The sequence below is a fragment of the Aythya fuligula genome, chromosome 11 (genome assembly GCF_009819795.1).
Source record: "Aythya fuligula isolate bAytFul2 chromosome 11, bAytFul2.pri, whole genome shotgun sequence".
Classification (NCBI taxonomy): domain Eukaryota; kingdom Metazoa; phylum Chordata; class Aves; order Anseriformes; family Anatidae; genus Aythya; species Aythya fuligula.
The window spans coordinates 10,862,815-10,883,168 of NC_045569.1; the positions used below are offsets into that span (position 1 = coordinate 10,862,815).

Genomic DNA, 20,354 nt, shown 5'->3' on the forward strand with positions numbered 1-20,354 from the left:
TTCCAGCAGTCTGGGAACATCGACAGACCACGATGTCGGCTCCCTCTTGTGGTTTCTACTGCCCAGTGAAACCTCCGCAGCCACCCATCAGCAGTGTCGCCCGACTCAGGCTGCAGGATGGTGGCAGGGGCCATACGGGAGCCCATCACCCTGGGAAAGCTCTGTCAGGAGGCACCATCTGGCCTGAGATGGCCTTTCTGATGAGGCAGGACCAGCACCCCTGCCTCGGGGTTGCTTCAGATGTAGGTTCACAATTCATCATCTACGGCAGGAAGATGTTAAGCCCTGCCAGCTCAGTTAAGAGAAGTATGCTCTTCGTTACAGAAACAGACACGTTTAAACTGGCAGTTTCTCTGCACGCACATTGTCCCATCCAAACAAAATCCAGCTGTGAACATGAAGGGAACACCCTCAGCATGCAGCCAGGTGCCCCCAAATGTGCCAGTACTGCAGTAAAGATCTGTTGGTCATCCCTGGTTACCTCCAAGCAAGTGCCCAACACCACTGACTCGAGACCAGCCATTCTCATGATATTTTACTATCTTACTTTCCACAAAGACCCTGAATCCAGAGCAAAAGTCATCAGTGGGACCTGAAACTTCAGATCCCCAGCCAACACATAACTGAACAGAGAGACTCCTGGCCATAAAAAGCAAAGGTTACATTTTTCGGTCACAAATGCTATAAAGCTGCCACTGGCTTTCCATGCACAGAAATGCTAAACATGGTTTAACTCCAAGATAGGGCTTTCAACTAAATATGGTATTTGCCCACTTGTGCCGATACTATGGCTAAGTAACAGAACTGTAGAGGCGTATCCAAGGGCTAACATCATTTTGGATGAGCTGCATTGATGAGAAATGCGGAGATGCACAGGTTTCTCTGTGTCAAACATCCCTTCTTCCTACATCTCTCTGTCACAAGGCATCCTTTTAGCTTCTTTTTGTCATTGTTCTAATCAAACCTTAAGAAACACTGATTTCAGTAAGGCTTACGTGTTGCCAGTAGTTCTGTAGGTTTTATTTTTGATTACCTGGGAATCGCAGTGGGGATTTATCACATAACTATCAGTGGTGCAAATTACAGCGTACAGGTAACTAAATACATTATCCACTTCAGAAATGAAGTGGTTTGAGATTTAAATGTTATCATTTGTGCTCACAGTTTATTGCATTTGTAAAACTGGATGTTCATTGCCAGGTTGTGCGCATATCATATGAACCACGTTAACCCACTTCCATCAAAGATTTCTGTACTTTTGTCCTTTTACATTAGAAAGTGAGGTGTTTCTTAATGAGTAACATTTCCCTGCTCCTCCTCCTTCACAACAGCTCACCTTCTTTATACAAGAGACAGAATGTTCTTACAAACCACTCTATTATCTTTTCATAACACAGATTTTAAAACTAAACCACTGTTGAAATACCTCTGCACTGACTGCATTTTCAGTTCTGTTCTCACCTCCGCGTGCATAGGAGTGAGGTGTCCAGCCCACACCTGGCTCTATGGGAAACCTTTGTGGGACACCTGCAAAGAGCCGCATGCCCTGAGGTGGCTCTTTCTCACCAGCAAACCCTGCAGTTTCACAGCAGCACAATGTGCCAAGGTGGCTGTGTGGTGCTTGGGTTATCCTGCAGCTCCTCTGCAGCGTGCACCTGGCAAACAGCTCATGCACAGTCCCTCAGCTGTGCCACAGGGCTCACAGCAGGTCTGTGCTGTGCTGGGGGCTGCTGCAAGCCTCGGAGCTGCTAAGGATGCCATCAGAGGGTGGCCCCAGGCACACAGTGCTGTCCCTGCCCTCCTGAAGTACTCCATTGTGAAAGGGGCCCCACAGCTCTTCCATCCTACAGCCCTCTGCTGGGCTGGTCTTGAGGATGTGAGATTTGGGTTGTGCAGCTGGCGGGAACCGCAGGAGGAACCCAAAAGTTTGTCCAACAGGTGAAATGCCACGACGTTTGTGACCTCTGCCAGGAGTGGCAGCGCCCAGCCACCATCACCACAAAGGACTTTTGTACCAGGGAGATCTTTCCTCTTTCCTGCTGAAATCAATACGAAGGGCTGCAAGGCTGGAGACACCCTAAGCAACCAGCAGCAGCAGCGATTTCCTTGTGCGCAGAAGTCCGCTCGACCTCCCACGCTGTAGGAAGGGAGCCCCCAAAGACACAGCTGGATTTACCTCCTGCTGATCTGCAGTGTACACGGATCTGCAGGATTTCTACAGATTGCTACACGGAGCTGCAACCCTCATCTACAACTGAGACGTGAAGGTGAAGATTTACCAAAGTCACTCAGGAAATGTGGGGTGAAGCCAAGGCTCAAACCACATCACCATAGTCACAGTACAGCACCTATTCTCCTTCCCCTTACTTCTTCTCGCAGGGCTCCAGAAGAAAGTAATTTTGAAAATCCCCTTTGTCAATGAGCAAACCTCCCATTTCCTCAGCTATAAGAACTGTTCTTGATTCAAGTCAAGAGACAACATGCCAGTTCTCACACATTTCTCATCTGTCAGTGGACTGGCACTGAAAACCCATTTATTTCCTGGTCAGTCTCACACACTGTGGAGTCCTTGGAGATCTTCCAGCCTTGGGTAGAACCAGCTGTGGCCAGCATGATACAGTGACAGTGCTCCAAGCAGTAGGTTGGACTACAGACTGCTGAAACATAGATTATTTTCCACCCATGTTGAATCTTCCATATCTTCCTTCTCTTCCATATCTTTCCATTACCTTTATGTCTTCCCATGACTTATTTGGCATATCTGCAGCATGTCTCTCTCAACCAAATGTCAAGAGCCATCTCCCTTTTCCAGGAGCACTTTTTCATGGCAGTATTTGGACTGTGCAGGCATGGGAAAACATGACCCTACTTCTCCCCTGTCTATCAGAATTTCTCCAGCCATTCCTGGGAACTTCCTCAAAGGGAAGGCTGAGTAACATGAATCCTTACAGGACACTCTCAAGAAGGGGAAGATGCACATCTCAGCTTGGGGCCCAATGCCCAGGGAAGACAGGCATCCCATGAGCAGCACTCAGCTGTCCTACAGGATGCTTTGCCATGCTGCAGCTGAGAGCTCCAGCTTCACTCTCGCCACTGTGTTCTCCATGTTTTGAGGACCCATCACCTGGCTTCTCCAGAAAGAGCCTTCTGCTCTCAGATCTGCCTCCAAACCTGCCAATCCACCCAGGAGCTTCTCTGACATAACGAAATGTGGCTGACCTTGGAAGCCCATGGTGCAGCTTGTCAATTGAAAGTTTTGCAAGCTTGGATTAGCTTGATAGTCTTATGAGTTTACCAGGAACTTCATAAGGTCTGATGAGCCCTCAAGGCTTTGCTGTTCCACAGATTCCTGTGCCACCTTGGGAAAGTCACTCCCTCCATCTGCACCTAGTGGAAGGAAGTACCAGCTTCCCAAGCCCTGTCTTTTCCCATTAGAGAGCAAACCTGTGCCCTGTCTTAAACCTGGGCTTTTTACATCCCTGAGTATGTTGAAACCCTGCTGCAGAGGGTACATGGATGTGGCTTCCCCCAGAGCCAGGACCTCCAGCTTAACTGATCTCAGCAGATTTGGCTCCCCCAGAGTTAAGGCTTCATCCTTCAAACATCTCCTGAGCTCTCCCCAGAGGCATGTGTCAGCTGGGACTTTGAACCCCATCAGCACACTGGAGGAGTGGCAGTGCTGTGGCTGAGCTGAGGGTGACCATACAGGTAAAGCAGACTCAAGGCTCCTTGTCCTTATGGTCCCCATTAGTCACAGCTTTTTTTCTCTCCCCCTCCCACCACCCCAGTCTTGGTGGGACAGGTTGGGACACTGCCACCTTCCCCCACCAGCCAGTCCTGGTGTTTGAGAACAGACTGCATCTCTCCAGCCTTGGATGTTGTCCACAAAAACCCACATCTGGGCACACACTATGGACTGTGATGACACAGTGGCCCACAGCACCTCCAGCTTGTCCATGCCAGGTGCTCCAGCATCACCACGGTGTCAGCCCACCTTGCCCTATGTCTCCAAACCCTGACAGGCAGGGATGTGCAGGGCTCCGTTGCACCCTGCAGGAGGGGGACGTGTGTGACCCCATCCCACTCTGCTCTCACACAGGCCCCCCAATTCTCCATGCCCATAGGGACATGGGTGGTCCCACCCTCCTAGTACCCTGTACAAGTGCATGCCCCAAGCAGGCAGGGACACCAGGATCCCTGACCCCTAGGTCTCCTGTGTAGATGGGACATGTACCCCCATCTCACCCTGTCCCCTAATAAGCAGGCAGGGACACCAGTGGCCCGGCTGCATGGTTCCCATGGACATGGAGACATATGACCTTATCTCACCCCATACCCCACACAGGTGAGAAACACATGACCCATCCCCTTCCATACACCACACAGCCAGGGACGCGTATGGCCCCATCGCCCTTTGCCCCTCGTGTCAGAGAGGAGTAGCACAGCCCCCTGCTCCCCCCACGGGCAACAACACACGCACAGCAAAACCCGCGGCACGCCTCGGCAGGCAGCAACATGTGCAGCCCTAGCTCCTGCTCCTCCACGCGGAGGGGGACAAGCGTGGCCCCGACCCCCCCTGACTCCACACCAACGGGGAGGATGCGTGGAAGCGATCCCCTGGCACCTCCCACCCAGTCGGGGAGGCTCGTGGCTCTGACCCCATTACCCCACGCACCCCACACTCAGCAGAGACACACACGGTGCTGACCCCAGCGCCCCCCCAGCCAAACAACAACGCATACAGCTCCAACCCCCATCACCCCCGCGCAGAAGCGGACACGCGTGGGACCGATCCACAGCCCCCCCCCCCCCCCCCCCCCCCCCGCAGGCAGGGAACACGCGTGGAGCCGACTCACATCCCCCACAGACAGTCAGGGAACACGCGTTGAACCGATCCACGGCGCTCCCTGACCCCATCACCTCCCCCCCGCGGAGCAGGACACGCGTGGCCGCGATCCCCCGAGCCGCGGCACTCACCGTGGCGGCGGTGCTGCGGGCTGTGCGCCGGGGCGGGCGGCGCCGGCATTTACATAGGGCTCCGCGCCCGCCGCCGCCTATAAGAGCGCTGCCGGGCCGGTACCACCCGAGCGCCGCCGCCGCCGCCAGCAGGTAGGTGCCTGGGAAAGCGCCGCCGCCCCCCGCACCGGCTCGCCCGAGCCCCGCTGCTGCTCCAGCCCTTAGCGAGCTCCGGGGAGCAGCCCCCCATCACCACCCGGTGCTCGCTGCCCTGCTTGAGGGGTCCCGGGTGGGTGAAGGTGAGGGTGGGGAGAAAAGGATGGAGCTCCATCCTGAACTAACGCAGAAGTTTTTCCTTAAATGGATTTGACTTTTTTTTTTTTTTTCTTAATTTTTTCTTCAGGGGTGGGATAGTACAGGGGGTCCCCACACCTCTGAACTTCCAAGAGATTGCCCTTGGAAATTTTGATGGGAAATATCAATCTGCAGCCCGCAGCAACCCAATCGAGGGTTGCTGTTGGCTCTACTGTGAGGTTTGGGATGGAGTCCTCTGAAAGTTCTCTTCCAGCCTGACTCATCCAATGACAGGAAAACAAGATTGTCAATCCAGAATATTTTAAATGAAATATATACTTTTACGTCTGTTTCTACTAAATTACTGAACCTTTCCTTGAAGATGTCTCTAGACTTTCTTTTTCCATACATCAATAGAGGAGATGACAAGGGCTTGAGGGCTACGTACTTGCTCCTGCATGGAGGATGCTTTCTTTCCAAGGTGCAACAACTTCAAGTTCTTCTGTCCTGAGCTGCGGGCCTCAGATTTCCACTTCAAGGCTGTGAAAATGCCAAGGAACTGGTCTTCCGTGCAGGAAACTCAAAGAAAGATTGGATAGGCAGCAACAGAAAGCACTGTTTCCCTAGGAATTCTTCCCAAAACTGTTCTTACAAATTATATTGTAGACAAAATGTAAACATCCCTTGATATTGTTTGAAAGTTAGATTAGATTTAAAAATGAAACATTTTCCATGTTATGTTCTGTGTTTTCAATTCTTATATATCACTGGTCTTTTGATGACCCTTTTAAGCCGCGAAGAGGTGCATTTCAGTGAATGTGGACTTGGAAAGCGTCCCTTCCCAAGCGTTTCCATCTTTTGAAGTTTGGACAAATATACAGTGAAAACAGTGAAATTCAAGACAACAAGAGTTAACTAGTTCTAGTCTAAACTGGTTGTTTATTCCTTCTCTTACAGCCTCTCAGACTGTGGGCACATTTGCTGATCTGGGAACCCTGGACTTCAGCCTGATATTGTAACATTGGGACTCAATTACAGCTCCTGCTCATCAGGTAATCCTAGTAGGAATGGTGATTGAAGGCTGTACTGATCCGTGCTTGGCTGTCCTTGGAAATACACAGGAATAATTACAACAAAACAATATGAAACAAGATTTATAAGTATACTTGATAGCTCTGTTGTTCTGGAACAGAGAGTCTAGATAAGATGAGAGCTAGATCAGTTGTGAGCCAGAAAATTTCCTTGTAAAACCTAGTGTCTGTTAAACTGTTTGCTGTAATGATCTGGGTTTCTTGACAGAGATTTATTCTGAAACAAAATATTGCTTTACAGATTGAAAAGTGACTTCAGCTGCCCCGGTAAATTGTTTTAAGATACTTACTATAATCATCACCCACTTCTAGGGATTTGAGACCTGTGCTTTTGTGGCTGAATTGCTTTGGTTTGGATCTTATCTAAAAATATGATTATTACTGTTTTCAGAAAATAAGAATAAAATCAACTCCTTCATGCAAGGATAGAATGAAATTATATTTGGCTGTGAGTCATGTTAGCTCTGGCATTTCTTGACTTTTGAAGACTTCCCAGGGTAGTTACATGCAGAGATGCTATTAAATAAGCAAAATGAAAGGACTAAGCATGTAATCAGTTTTGGTAGAAAATATCTAGCCCAGAAATAGGTGAATTTCTGTAATTGCCAGAACTAAAGTGTTGGTGGGAGTTCAAAGCAATCTTTTGGAACTGCACACTTTGCCATTTGATTTTGTATAGCTTAGTCTCCCATAAAGATTCACCCCTGATGCTTATATGTGCCAGTGCTCCATTCTTGGACCAACATCTGAGGTCCACAGGTTTCTTCTGTTCCTTTGGGGCTGCTCTGGACTGAGCATAGAAAGAGATTGTACTTTGCTACTCCTAAGACTTTACAGTTCCTGGGGAAAAACCTCTCTGAAGAGAGGGGGTGGCAGTGGAGGTAGTGGGCTTTGACTGGTGATGGTGCCCCTGGCTGGGATAATTTTGCTTTTGTGAAGTCAATATTCGCAGAGGTTCATTGTTATTTTGGAGGAAGTCTGCATGTGCCAGCTTGGAGGAGCGGTGGTTGCTGGCTTGCAGACTTCCTCGAAGGGCACACCACAAAGTGGAAAGCCCTGGCCACATCTGCTGGAGGGAAAAACCTGGCTCTGTCCGGGGAGGAGCTGCTCGGCAGGTTTCTGGGTCTGGGCACTTCCTCAAGCTGCAGCAGGACAGCACCTTGTGGTTCTCCATGCAGCCACAAACCCCTCAGGCTGGCTAAGCCCTTACCCAGGCACTTCCTCTCCTCCCCTGAGGGCTTTGGGTGGCATGTTTCTCTTCTGGGGAGTATTTCATCGTGTCTATTTCCTTGCAGCGTCATTTCCTTGAGTTCTGAGGTGGACCTCCCGCAGCTGGTTATTCCAGAGCTGAGTTGGAGCTGGTGACCACAGGCTCAAGAAGCGAACGAGGTGGTCTGAGCCTCTGCCGTGACTGCCTCTCTCCCCCGGGCTGCTAGAGGTGCAGAATGACTCTCTTCGACGGCGTCTACCCCTTCTACCTGCAGCAGAGGAAGCACTTTGTGTTCGATGTCAGCACCATCATAGTGATTATTGTCTTCCTGACGTTCGCTGCCACCTTCCTGCTCATCATCCCAGGCATCCGTGGACGGGCGGTGCGTGACCCTTCCTCCTGGGGATAAAGCGTCCACTGCCCACGTTTTGGATGCTGGGGCGAGGCGGGAGGACAGCCGGGGGCTGTTCCTCCGTGCCTGACATCCCACCTTTCTCCATGCAGAGGCTGTACTGGGTGTTCCGAGTTCTCCTCAGCCTGGTGGTGGGAGTGGTGATTGTTGGTAAGTGCTGCGCACCCCTTCGAGGGCGGGCACGGGGCAGGATTTGACCCTGGGGCAGGGTCTGTGTCTGGGGAGTATGAGCCGGTGATCACAGCCGTGGCTTGGCAGAGACTGGTTGCCCTTCCCTTACTATGCAAAGCAGCCGTGTAGCTTCTCAGCTGGGCTCCCCCACCACTCACACAGGGGCTGAGAGCTCTGGGAGGTGCCTGAGCTCACTTCTGAATTGGGAGGGCACTTTGCTCTAATTGCACCGAGGAGGTCAAAGAGCCCCATGTTCCTCCAGCTGCACGAGCCTTTCTGAGCCACCTGGTGCCACGGGAGCACAGATAAGTAGCTCAGACTGTGGCCAGGCAAAACTGGAGGGTGAAGGTGATGTAGGACAAACTAAAATATAGACAGAATGAAAGCAGGGGGTAAAGACTTTCCAAGGAGCAAGGCAGGAGTACACAAAGGAGAGGATTTGATTGAGCAGAAAACAGGAAATCTTCTGTAATAAATGGGACTGACAGCTGGAACCTGCAAAGCCCAGGCTGTGGGCATTTCAAATTTGGACAGGGCTACAGGGTGTATAAGCAGCAGTGAGGGGAGGGAAGATGATGGGTGGAGCATCAGTCCTGAATCAAAGAAACCCCAGCTTTAAAGTACAGGGCTGATTATAAGACTGCTTGGAGTGGGATGATGAAGCACAACTGAAATGACAAACAACTTGAGGATAAAAGTGGATAGAAGTGGATAGCCAGGCTGTGACCAGCTGCTTGATTCTGCTACCTGACACATGGGTTATGGGGCCCAGCCTGGCATGTGGCAGTTGCCCTCCACCTGGGGGTGTCTAAGTGCTGGGAGATGCCACCAGAGCTGCCAGGGAGCACAGTGCCAAGCTGCAGCTGGAGGAGGGGAGGAGATCGTGGCTTGCTCCACTGCCTGAACCAGTTCAGCACTCACTCAGCTCTGGAGAGCCATCCAGTGCTGTTCTCAGTACAAGGATGCAGCCAGGTGCTGCTTGGGCACACAAGAGGAATTAATTGTTGTAAAGCCAGCGTCAGGATTTCTGTCTTCAGTTGGGCACACTCAACCCTGCAGCTGGAAAATGTTCCGACAAAGCTGCAACTGGATCAGTGCTCTCACAAGTTGATTCAGCAGCTGAACTTATTTTTAGGCAGGTTTGAAAGGTTTTGTGTGGCCTGAGATTCAATCATTGTCTTTACATTCAGCTTGTATTATTGCTGGAAAATTAAATCCACGACAAAGTGAAAGTGTTTCAGAAAAACAAGCTTTTTTCAAAAAAAAAAAAAAAAGTATACCAAAAATGGTTCAAGTTTTTCTTTTTCCCCCAACCGAAATGACCAGCAAAAGCTGCAATGGTGCTTGCCACCCCTCTCAACCACCTCTATTGGACAAAAATTCTAGTGAATTTTTGCTATTCACTCTTAGTGCTATGTGCTGCTTCATAGGGAGCTTAATAATGGCAATGAAACTCACCCCTGTTCCTGAGGCTGAGGTATGGGCTCATTTCTGAGCCCTGTCCTTGGGGGCTGCGGTGCTTGCCATGGTGGGGAGCTTGCAGGGAAGTTCTGAAGAGAATGTCCAAGGAGGAATCAGGTCCTGGGGTGCGTTCCTGGGAATCTGAGCTCCCCCCCTCCAGGACTGAGGGAGTGGATGCTCAGCAAGAGGAGGACAAGAGCTCTGCCAGGGCGTGGGGGCTGGTTGAGGCACGTCCTTATGGCTGACTCATTTCTCCTGCCCTTCATACACTCCCTTGCAGTGCCACAGAAGGAAGGCGGCAGCTTGAGCTCATCTCAGGCCCACCTTGAGTACAGCAAGGTCCGGGACCAACCCTTCTTTAACCACCCTTCAATTTTTTCTGGCAGCTGTCCAGTTCACGGGGGACTGGGAGAGCGGATGGGTGACAGCAAACACCTCCTACAAGTCCTTCAGCACTGTCATGGTGAAGGCGGACATCGGGCTGCACGTTGGCCTGGCGGGGGTGAACGTCACGCTGGTGGGTGAGTCTGATGTCCCTGCCTGTAGTTCTGGGGGCCATGGCCATGGGAGGTCTCCAAGTGTTTTGTGGATGGCCTTGCTTTTACTGGAGGCTTCTGAGCCGATGCCATCGCTGGGTTGCCTGTGCTCCTGGCTGGCAATGCCCAGCCTACTGGGCCACAGCAAGACCTTAGTCTTCCTCCTCTGGCAGGAAACCCGGTGAATCAGGTCAATGAGACCATCGACTACAATGAGCACTTTGCCTGGAGCTTCGATGCAGACTACGACCACAGCTACAGTGAAGGCCTGGAGAAGGGGCTGCCCAGCCCCATCCTCTACGTGGCGGAGAAGTTCACCACAGAAAGCCCCTGCAACATGCACAGGCAGTACCGCATCTCCGGCCACTACGCGTCGGCCACTCTCTGGTGAGCTCTTCTCTGCAGGGGAGACAATCCAATTCCACCCCCTCTGCCCTGGGCAGGGACATCACCCACTAGATCAGGTTACCCAGGGCCCCATCCAGCCTGGTCTTGAACACCTCCAGGGATGGGGCATGATGACCACGAATCTCTGCTCCCACATGGAGATCCTCACATAGATCCACCTAGGCTATGGCACTTGCACATCTTATCCACTGGTCTTCTCTTGTTTCCAGGGTGGCCTTCTGCACGTGGCTCATCTCCAACATGCTCTTCTCCATGCCCGTCCTAATCTATGGAGGCTACATGGTCCTGACTACAGGGGCTTTCATGATCTTTTCATTGCTTTCCTTCTCCACTGTGAGGAACTCCCTGATATGCCCGATCCAATTTGGGACTGAATCCCTGCTCATAGACTATGGGGGATCTTTCTGGCTCACACTAGTGATTGGTAAGTACAAGCTACATCCAGACTCACCACAGAGTCTGGGTTTGCAAGAGTTCTGTGTTTTTTTCCTCATAAATGGAGGAAAGAGAGCTTGGGGAGTGCAGCCCAGTGGAGGCTCGCCCTGTGACTTGGCACGACAGCTCCCAGCAGAGGTTAGGAGAGGGCTGGCAAAACTGGGAGCATAGTCCCTGTCTTGAGGGTGGTGGAGGGGTTTTTAGTCCCTAAATTGCAGCAGTGCAAGGAATTGGGGACTATAAGCCTGGAATTTAAGACCCATACTTGTTTTTTATGATGCTCAGCACAGAAGCTGAAGTGACCTTATACAGTAGTATGCCGTCTTACATAGGAGAAGGTATTGTCCCTCAGTAGGGGGCCATCAGGGTAGGATATGGGGAGGGAAATGTGTTGGTGTTTACAGGATTGCTCTCACAGAGCACATTGTCTTTCAGGCTTGCTCTGTTTTGTGGTTGGGATCGCTATTGTTGTACTGCACTACTTCAACCCAGACCTACTGAAAACTTTCTTTGACCTCCATGAGGTCAGAACTGAGGACTGCCAAGAGATGACTGAAGTGTACATCAACCCTCAGTTCATGAGCAACACACAATCTCCTCCTCAGCCCTCCAGAATTATCTCCAGCGGCATGTAGAAGAAAGCTTTTCCTATTCCTTCCCTTAAGGCAGGCCCAAGAGGGCAGAGCACAAACCCTTCTTGGTGTCTCCCAACACCCATCTCCCTGTCCATCTGCCTCTAAAATGTGCATGAGCCCTTAATGGGATGGGGACTTGCTCAGAAGTACCTTTGCAGATTCTCTTTCCCTGATTGTCCTCTCTGGGAAAAGGGCAGGCTTTGCAACGAGCCAGCAGGCTGCAATCTGAGTAGCTCAGATCCCAAGCAAGTTGAGCCATATGCTCACCCGGGAATGTGGTGGTCAGTTCCCATACCAGAAACTGAGCTTTCTGGTGAGATTTCTCACGGGGAGCACCCGTGACTCCAAAAGACAGTGATCAAACCTGTTCAGTTTTTCTTTCCCAAGCACTGATGTAGACTGTGTAGAACTTGAAATGTACCTAGGAAGGCCAGGCACAGACCCAGACTCCCCCGGGCTGGATGCTGCATGAGCTAGAGTAAGAAAGCTGCTCCAAAAATAAAGACTGAGTAAACATACCATGGAGCTTGCCAGGGGGAATGTGGTGATGTGATTGTTTTCACTTTCAAACTTGGGCTTTACGAGATAAGAACTGTAGCCTAACATGGGCCAAAAAGATGCCACAGGGGAGGGAAGAATGAAATTATACCCGTCCAGCTGGAGCACACTTGTACTGGCTGGGCTTACCACGAAATGCAACCCTGAGTCAGACCCAGCCTGCTTGTAGATGAGGTGAGAAATGAAGTGCATCAAGTTGTGTAATTACAAATAAAAGATGAGCTCTGGAACCAAATTCACCAGCCTCACAAGGTGTCCACTGGCATGTGCAAGGTGATAGTCATATCTGGATGCTGGTTACCTGAAAAGATTTAATCCAGTTAATTGTGAAGGAGACAATTTCAGTATTTTGACTCTTTTCTTCCTGAGAAAAGATTCTTGCTGTTAAGTTAGACTACTTATTCCTTTGACATGAAGATTGTGTCGCTTTAGTGTGATTTGTTACTGACAAGAATTGTTATTTTTAATAAATTTTTATTTAAAAGTACTTCTTGGAAACATGTTGGTTATTTTCTGGGGCTGTTTTCTTCTGTGGGGCCATGGGTCTTGTCTGCAGGTAAATGCTTGTGAGCTCCCTGCGGTGGCATCCTTTCTATTGGGGTTGCCCTGGCAGAGGCACCCACAGGAAGCATGAGACTCATTGGCTTGGCTCAAGGTGAGCCCCTGAGAAACACTTGTCATCAGAAGCAGCATGTTACAGTGGTGTAGGAGACCCTCAAAAAGATTTTAGTTAGTTGAATAGCACGATGAAAACCATAAAACAAGAAAACTCCCTCAAGAAAAGGAAGCTGCTTTCTCAGGTCTTTCGTTCTTGAGTGCAGACATATCAGGTCTGGAGGCATTGCGGGAAGATGCTGCAACCAAACACAGGTTATCAAGACTGGTGTGGGACAGATCGTGTGTCCCCAAAGCACAGGAGGCTGGGGGGCTTCCTATCTGTCCTGCCACCCCATCTGGCACCCTCCTGAGCACTGCAGCACTGAGCACGTTTCTGTTTTGCTCAGGGATAATTATTTTGCCTCACTGTGTAATGTCATGTGTTTGTTCACATGCATCATGAGAGCTGTAGTTGTGCAGCCCCTGCTTGAGCTGCTGCAGGCCCTACCTCCTCCATACATCACAGATCTTTCCTCAGTTTCCTGGCGGTGCCAGGCTGCTGTTGGACAACAAGATGTAAAGTGATTGCCAACAAAGCCCTGGTTCTCAGCCCAGGCTGCTTCTGGCCCTACGCTGCCCAGATGGGGTTTGATGGCTGGGCAGAACCTGGCATCTCACCAGAGACCCAGTGCCAACAGACAGAACAAACACCATTAAGCAACTTGGAGAGCACAGCTTCTGGGGCCCTGTAAGGACCATGGTCCCTGTGCCTGGAGGTAGTCAGTGCCCCAGGACATGCAGCCATCATGCCACCTAGCTTTCACCAGAGCTGCCTGCTGCCTTGCCCCCAGGATGGGCTGGAAGGGGGAACATGCTTCAATTTTAATTAGATAAGTAAAAGCCTTTTGTTGCACCTTGCATCTTTAGGCTGAAGCATCACCTAGTAGACACCTTTGGGAATGTCCTGGCTGAGGTCTCCCAAACCAAAGGAGTTCAACTCCAACCTCTTTGTAAATGCCTCTTTACCACATAAAAGGCTCTGCCTGTGACTTCTTCCCTATCCTATGATGGCCATGTGAAAGGAACAGCATCTCCAGCCCTCAGAGGGACTCCTTTATTGACAGACAAGAGAAAGACTGAGTCCAACTTATTTTACTAAGAACAGCAAGTGAATACAATACAGGGGGAAAACAAACAAACAAACAAAACAAAACAAACAAACAAAAAAAGCATTGGGTGGCCACATCCACCCTGGATTTGCAGGATTCCAGCTTTGCATACCCCATGACGAGTTCATTTCCACTGCCTTTTACACTAAATGTGAATGAAACTGCATCCAGAGCTTTGTACAGAGCCGGGGGAGGGGAGCGGGGTGAGAGGGGAGCGGGGTGAGATGGCCCTTGGTCCCCTCCTGGCTCTTTGTAGGGCAGGCAGACTGCCTGGTGGTTTGATGCTCCTTTGTGATCCAGCCTCCAAGGCTGCTCACAGGATCGTGGTTTGGGGTGTTCATAAGCAGTGTAAGAAGCAGGAGCCTACCGACCAACTCTGACTGCTCTGCTTCCAGCACAGTGTGCAGCCCAGCAGCTCCCTGACCCATGAGCAACTCACTGCCCATGAGCCTCAGCAGTGGGGTGCTTGGATGCACCTGAAATCCAGGATGCCTCCAGAAATTGGTGCCTCCGACATTCAGGACACCATCAGGGTTTGAGCACACAAGCAGCGCCAACATGGCACTAAATGATGGGCCTCCATGACAATCCATCCTTCACTCCAGACAAAGAGGAGGTGCTGGACACAGGGCACCCTGGTGGCCACGGCTCTGCTCCATTTTACTGCCTGACGATGGGCAGAGTGGGCCTCTTGGAGGCCTTTGGGGGCACTCTGCTTCTCCTTTCATTCATATTCATGCTTCTGCAATTATTTGGTTTATCTCTAGTTTCTTCTGGTTTAATTTCCATATCTTAGGGAGGGCTCCCAGGTGTTGTTGGGGATGGATGGGCTAAAGGGAAGGGCAGTAGCCCAGTGTCTGTAACTGGACAGCCAGGGACAGGACAAGGATTCACCTCACCCTAAAAGCTCTTCCAGCTGCTGGTGAGTTCAAATATTGAAAAACATTAAAGAGGAGAAATGGGGGGGAGGGGGGGAGAAGGGGGAATACAACTGTTGTTTTTGAGGAGTCTTTCCAGATTTGGATATTCTTTTCAGTCAGCTCTTGATGTGTCTCTTCTCACCTGGGCTCCTGGGGGTTTGTACCTGAACACGTATTTGGGGGGGATGATGTCCTCCGTCTTTGCCCTCTTTCTCCTGACCTCCCACAACTGTGCCTTACAGCTGGGTGGTCGTCACCTCACAAAGCTCATTTAGGGGGACCATCAGCACGTCCTGGTCAGAGGAGCTGGACTCATCTGGCAGGTGAGGCTTGTCCCACCCCTCCGCTTTTTCTCCCTTTCCCTCATCCAGGTTAAAGACAAGCTTCAGCTTCTGTGGTCGCACGGAGTTGAGGATGATCACGCCCAGCCCCAGCAGCAGGCACAGCAGCCCTGAAACACACAGGGTGAAGACAAGCGTTGGCCCCTGCACTTCCTTCTAACATGTCCCATCCCATCCAGACCCAGACCCGGGGATGGAGACCCAGACCTGGGGATGGAGGCCAGCATCACCTGGGAGGTCAAGGGGAGGGTTATTTCCCTTCTCACCTTCCTACTGCACCTCCATATCTAGACACTGCTGTCAGTTTGGGCTCTCCAGTACAAGAAACTAGCCGATATACTTGGGCAGAAGGCCAAAATAGATGGGGCTGGAGCCCACCATGTATGGGGAATGTCTGGAGGAGCTGGGCTTGTTTAGCCAGGTAAAGAGGAGTCTTCAGGGGAACCTCTGCTGAACAAGAGCCAGTCTCTTCTCAGAGGTGCACAGGTGCAACAGGAGAAATTCCACCTTGATATAAGGAAAAAAATGCTCTCCATGAGTGGAACAGCCATGGGACAGGTTCTGAAAGGCAGAGAGGGTCTCTGACCATGGGGATATCCACCACCAGACCAAACAAGGCCCTAGACAATCTGATGTGTCTTTGTGGTTAACCCTGCTCTGGGCAAGTGATTCAGGACTTTTATAGCACTTCCCAGGGCACACCTCCACACAGGTAACTGGGGTCACTCAGATGAGTGTGGACAAAGTACTTTTGGGGCATCATTGCTGCAGGGATGAGCAACAAAAGCCCCAGTAGCAAGCTGAGCACCCACCTGTTGCTAATGTCAGCCAAAAGGATCCACCGTAGTCTGTTTTCAGAAAGGCTGGTCCAAACTGGATGGGACACTTTGGGGTGTTCCTCGCAGTGATGAAGAAGAGCAGTGAGAAGAGCATCAGCGCGGCAGTGAGCAGGAGCATGTAGCCACCATAAAGGAGGATGGGCATGGAGAAGAGCAGGATGGAAATGAGCCAGGTGCATAAGGCCATCCTGTGAAAGGACCACAAAACCGAGCTGCATGCATCACACTTGGGCATGAAAATTCCTTTGGTGGTAGAGGGGCCTCTCCACACCCAGGGGTATTCAGCACTAAGCTGCACAAGGCCCCGAGCACCCTGATCTGGTTTTGACACCAGCCCTGCTCTGAAGTGAGGGCTCATCTGAGCCCCCAAATTAAGCCTTTTACTCCAAATTAAGCCTTTCTCTGACCCGGTGGTCCTCCATGACTGGCCAACTCCAGGTGGTTCCCACCTATTCAAAGCGAGAATGGCAGCAAGGAAGAGCTTTGTAGGAAGAACCAAACAAGATGCCCTGCCCGCCTCTGATTCAGCATCTGGAGTGAACCCAGCTCCCAGCCCTGCCCTGTGCGTGGTTTTTGCGTTTATCTCATGGGGAGGTGAGAAATTGTTATGATTCCAAGAACAATAAAGAAGAATACTTTTACATCAACTTCCCTGCCTTGAAATAACTCCCTTCTCAATAGCAGGGAGGTTTAGGCATGGCCAGTTACTTCTGAGAATGAAGAGGGGGACGTGAGCTGGGGCTGGGTGCTGGCACCCTTGCAAGGAATCACAAGGCACTTGTCCCTGCAGCTTTACTCATGATCTCTGAGACACGTGGGGATGCTCTGAGACCCTGCAGTCACAGTGCACACAAAGGATCCCCATTTTATGCCAAAAACAGCCCCTGAGCACCCTCTCGATGTTCCCTCCTGCTCCCCTCCAGCAGGTCTCACGCCTGCTCCAGCTTGCTGGAGGAATCCCCATGGTGGTCTCAGCAGGGCTCTGCATCTTCAGCCAGGTGGCCTGGGAGAGGACCTTGTGCCAGAAGCCTCACAAAGTGCACTGGGTCTGGCTGGGATGGAGTTAACTTTCCCTGCAGCAGCCCATACAATGCTGTGCCTGCACTTGTAGCTAGAACAGCTCTGGTATCACACCAGTGGTGTGTCTGCTGCTGAGCAGTGCTGGCACAGCATCGGGACCCCCTCAAAAGCCCCCCAAAACCAGTAGGTAGGCAGTGGGCAAGAGGTGGGAAGGGGATATCACAGGGGCAGCTGACTTAAACTGGCCAAAAGTATATTACATACTGCATGGTGTCACACCCAGCAATTAAATGTGGGGAAGAGGAGAATGTCTCGTTATGAAGACATCTGTCCTCCCAGACAACTGCTATGCATACTGAGGTCCTGCTTTCCAGGACATGGCAGAACATCAATCAATGATGGGAAGTAGAGAATTTTTTTTTCCTCTCCTTCTGCTTCAGCACAGACTTTGCTTGTTGTTGTTGTTGCTTTTTTTTTTTTTTCCCTTTCTCTCTCTCTCTTTTTTTTTTTTTTTATTTTTTTCCTCTTCCATTTCCTTTTAATTAAATTATCTTTATCTCAACCCTTGAGCCTTTTTTTTTTTTTCCAACATACTTCCTTCTCACACTCTTCCAAGGAGGGGAGGTGAGAGAACAGCTGTGGCGGAGTTCATCAGGCCAGGAAGGTAAAAACACCACATGAAGCTTCCTGTACTTTCCTTTAGATAATGCAGAATATTTTCACCACTTTGCTGCATTAGGGTGCGGGGGTTAGATAAGGACTACAGGGGAGATGACCAAGCATGGGTGTGAGCCATGCTTGAATCTCTAATTCTTCAGAAGGGAGGGTCCCTGAGACCAGCCAAGGCTTTTTTTGTGGACTTCCAAGGAAGAGAGCAGCTCCAACAAGCACTCTTGGCTCTACTCGGTTCTTCCTACTTCCCGACTAAGCCCTGGAACTGACCTCCTGCTCCACCTTACCACAGCGTGATGGACGCGTAGTGGCCGGAGATGCGGTACTGCCTGTGCATGTTGCAGGGGCTTTCTGTGGTGAACTTCTCCGCCACATAGAGGATGGGGCTGGGCAGCCCCTTCTCCAGGCCTTCACTGTAGCTGTGGTCGTAGTCTGCATCGAAGCTCCAGGCAAAGTGCTCGTTGTAGTCAATGGTCTCATTGACCTGATTCACTGGGTTTCCTGCCAGAGGAGGGAGACTAAGGTCTTCTCTCAGCCTTAGAGACAGCTCCAAGATTTCCTGGTACATGCAGGGTAGCCAAGCTTGTGCCCAATCCCTTCTGTTTGCGATACGCACTCACCCACCAGCGTGACGTTCACCCCTGCCAGGCCGATGTGCAGCCCGATGTCTGCCTTCACCACGGCACTGCTGAAGGACTTGTAGGAGGTGTTTGCTGTCACCCATCCGCTCTCCCAGTCCCTGGTGAACTGTATGGCTGTAAAGACAGGTTAGCCATGGCCTGGTGGCCAGATATCTAGTGACAATGTCCGTGGGAGGACCTGCTTGGACTGCTACCATGGCCTGAACACCATCCCAAGGGTGAGGCCTAGTTTGTAAGCCTGGCTTGTGAGCAGAAGGTACACGTGCTTGCGTGTCATCTCTCCAACACCTACCCATGAGTTCAGGAGCCCCATTCGGGATGGTTTCTCCTAGCTCAGCCCTCCGGACCTACTGGCAATGGGGCTGGTTTGTGGGCACCCTCCAGACTTTGGTCCTCATCTAAATGCCTGCCAGTTTGTCTGGGTCCCCTGGCAGATGGCATCAGACTTTCATTGTCCATGCTAGAGATGCTCTGTGCATCTGACTGCCAACCTTTAGAGGAGATGGCTCCCACCACTTGCTGATTGCCCTGGGTGAGCCAGGTGCTGGGCACAGAAATGGGTTGGTCTTCCCTGTGAGCTCATCCTGCAGGCTGGGCTTGGCTGCTCCATTCGTTTCATCCCCCCACACCTCACTCCTCCATGCCACACATCTTGGACATCCTTGCTGTTCCCCACCTGGCTCCAAGTGCCCCTGGACCCCCGTACTCACTGAGGACCACGGCTCCGATGAAGAGTCCCATAATCACTCGCAGGAGCCAGAAGAGTCGCTGCAAGTGGGAAGCAGAGGTCTCAGATTTTGTGACCTGGATCTCAGCTCCAAGCATGTCCCACCAGAAATGGGGCCATCCTTAGCCTGGGGAGCTGCCCCACAGGCTCTGTGTGTGGGTAGGAGAGGGGAAGGACCCATGACTTGGGCTTCCCTTCCATGGCATGGGGAAACCTGGGGGGAGAAGGCAGAAGGGAGGTCGAGGCAGGGTAAGAAGGTCAAAACAGCCCATTTCGGAAAACCGTGCCTTTCCCTTTCTGAGAAAGATGGAGCCACTCCCTTTCATAGTCCCGAGTGGAAGATTTCACACTTATCCAAAGCTTGTATGTTTTTATGTGTTGGCAGCTGGCCACAGCTGGAGACAAAAGCAGTGAGGCGGTGGGTTGGCTGGGTGGGAAACACCTTTCTGCAGGCTTGTGATGTGCGAGCGGTGGGGTCACGGCAAAGTGGGTTTGCCACACATCCCCCCAGGCTTGTCTGGCAGTGCTGAGGCATGCACAGCGCACACCGCCTGTTTTTTTGGGGATTCAGGAAGGTGGAGCAAGCTCTTTGTGCCTCACCCAGTGAAATCATTCAGGTTAAATCTAACCGAGAACTTGCCAAGCTCAGATCTGGGCTGCCTGTAAATTTGGGGTGGTGGAGTCCAGCATAGGAGCTGGGCTGGAGCTCGTCCTCAGGGCTCGCTGGAGATCCCACAGCCCTGGCCATTGGCAGGCCCCTGCCCCGGGGGCACATTTGCTCCAGAGTCTGCTGTAGAGGCAGGACAGGGGGGCAGCAAGTGGGGTGCACCCAGCATGGGGCTGAGCCCTCTCAGCCCCTCCACTTACCCCCTTTCCTCGGATGCCTGGCAGGATGATGATGGAAGTGGCCAGTGCAGAGAGGAAGACGGAGGCGATGACGGCCGAGGTGGTGTTGAAGGGGAAGCAAGCATTGGTGCCAGCGTAGAAGGGGAAGGAGCCATTCCACAGCGTCATCCTGCTGCCTGGGGGGTTGGAAATTGGCACCTGGATCCCCCACTACGAGTATCACCACCTTACATCTGGAAGTGCATTCAGGCATCCCCCATGGGACCCCATCCACCTCCCCAGGCCACATCCCAGAGAAAAGCAGGCTCAGAGCTGCAGGAGTTTCTGCTGCAATGCCTAAGTGTGTCCCCAGAACTGGCAGCAAGGTGCACACACATGGCTGGACCTCCTGCTTGCTCCTCTTGCTTGTTCTCCA

The 20,354-nt window shown here is 51.5% G+C and overlaps 2 protein-coding genes across 2 annotated transcripts; one reads left to right on the forward strand and one right to left on the reverse strand.

Annotated features, from left to right (window-relative positions):
- The first annotated feature begins 7,786 nt into the window (after positions 1–7,786).
- Positions 7,787–11,609, forward strand: DUOXA2 (dual oxidase maturation factor 2). The gene is made up of 6 exons (XM_032195213.1): positions 7,787–7,933; positions 8,056–8,113; positions 9,982–10,116; positions 10,305–10,518; positions 10,749–10,963; positions 11,410–11,609. Exons 1-6 carry the CDS (start codon positions 7,787–7,789, stop codon positions 11,607–11,609), a joined length of 969 nt encoding a protein of 322 aa, XP_032051104.1.
- Positions 11,610–15,089: 3,480 nt separating this feature from the next.
- Positions 15,090–20,107, reverse strand: LOC116493517 (dual oxidase maturation factor 1-like). The gene is made up of 6 exons (XM_032194979.1): positions 19,961–20,107; positions 19,077–19,134; positions 18,346–18,480; positions 18,013–18,226; positions 16,007–16,221; positions 15,090–15,304 (listed from the first exon to the last, which is right to left on the reverse strand). The coding sequence occupies exons 1-6, from the start codon at positions 20,105–20,107 to the stop codon at positions 15,090–15,092; spliced, it is 984 nt and encodes a 327-aa protein (XP_032050870.1).
- Between the last annotated feature and the right edge of the window lie 247 nt (positions 20,108–20,354).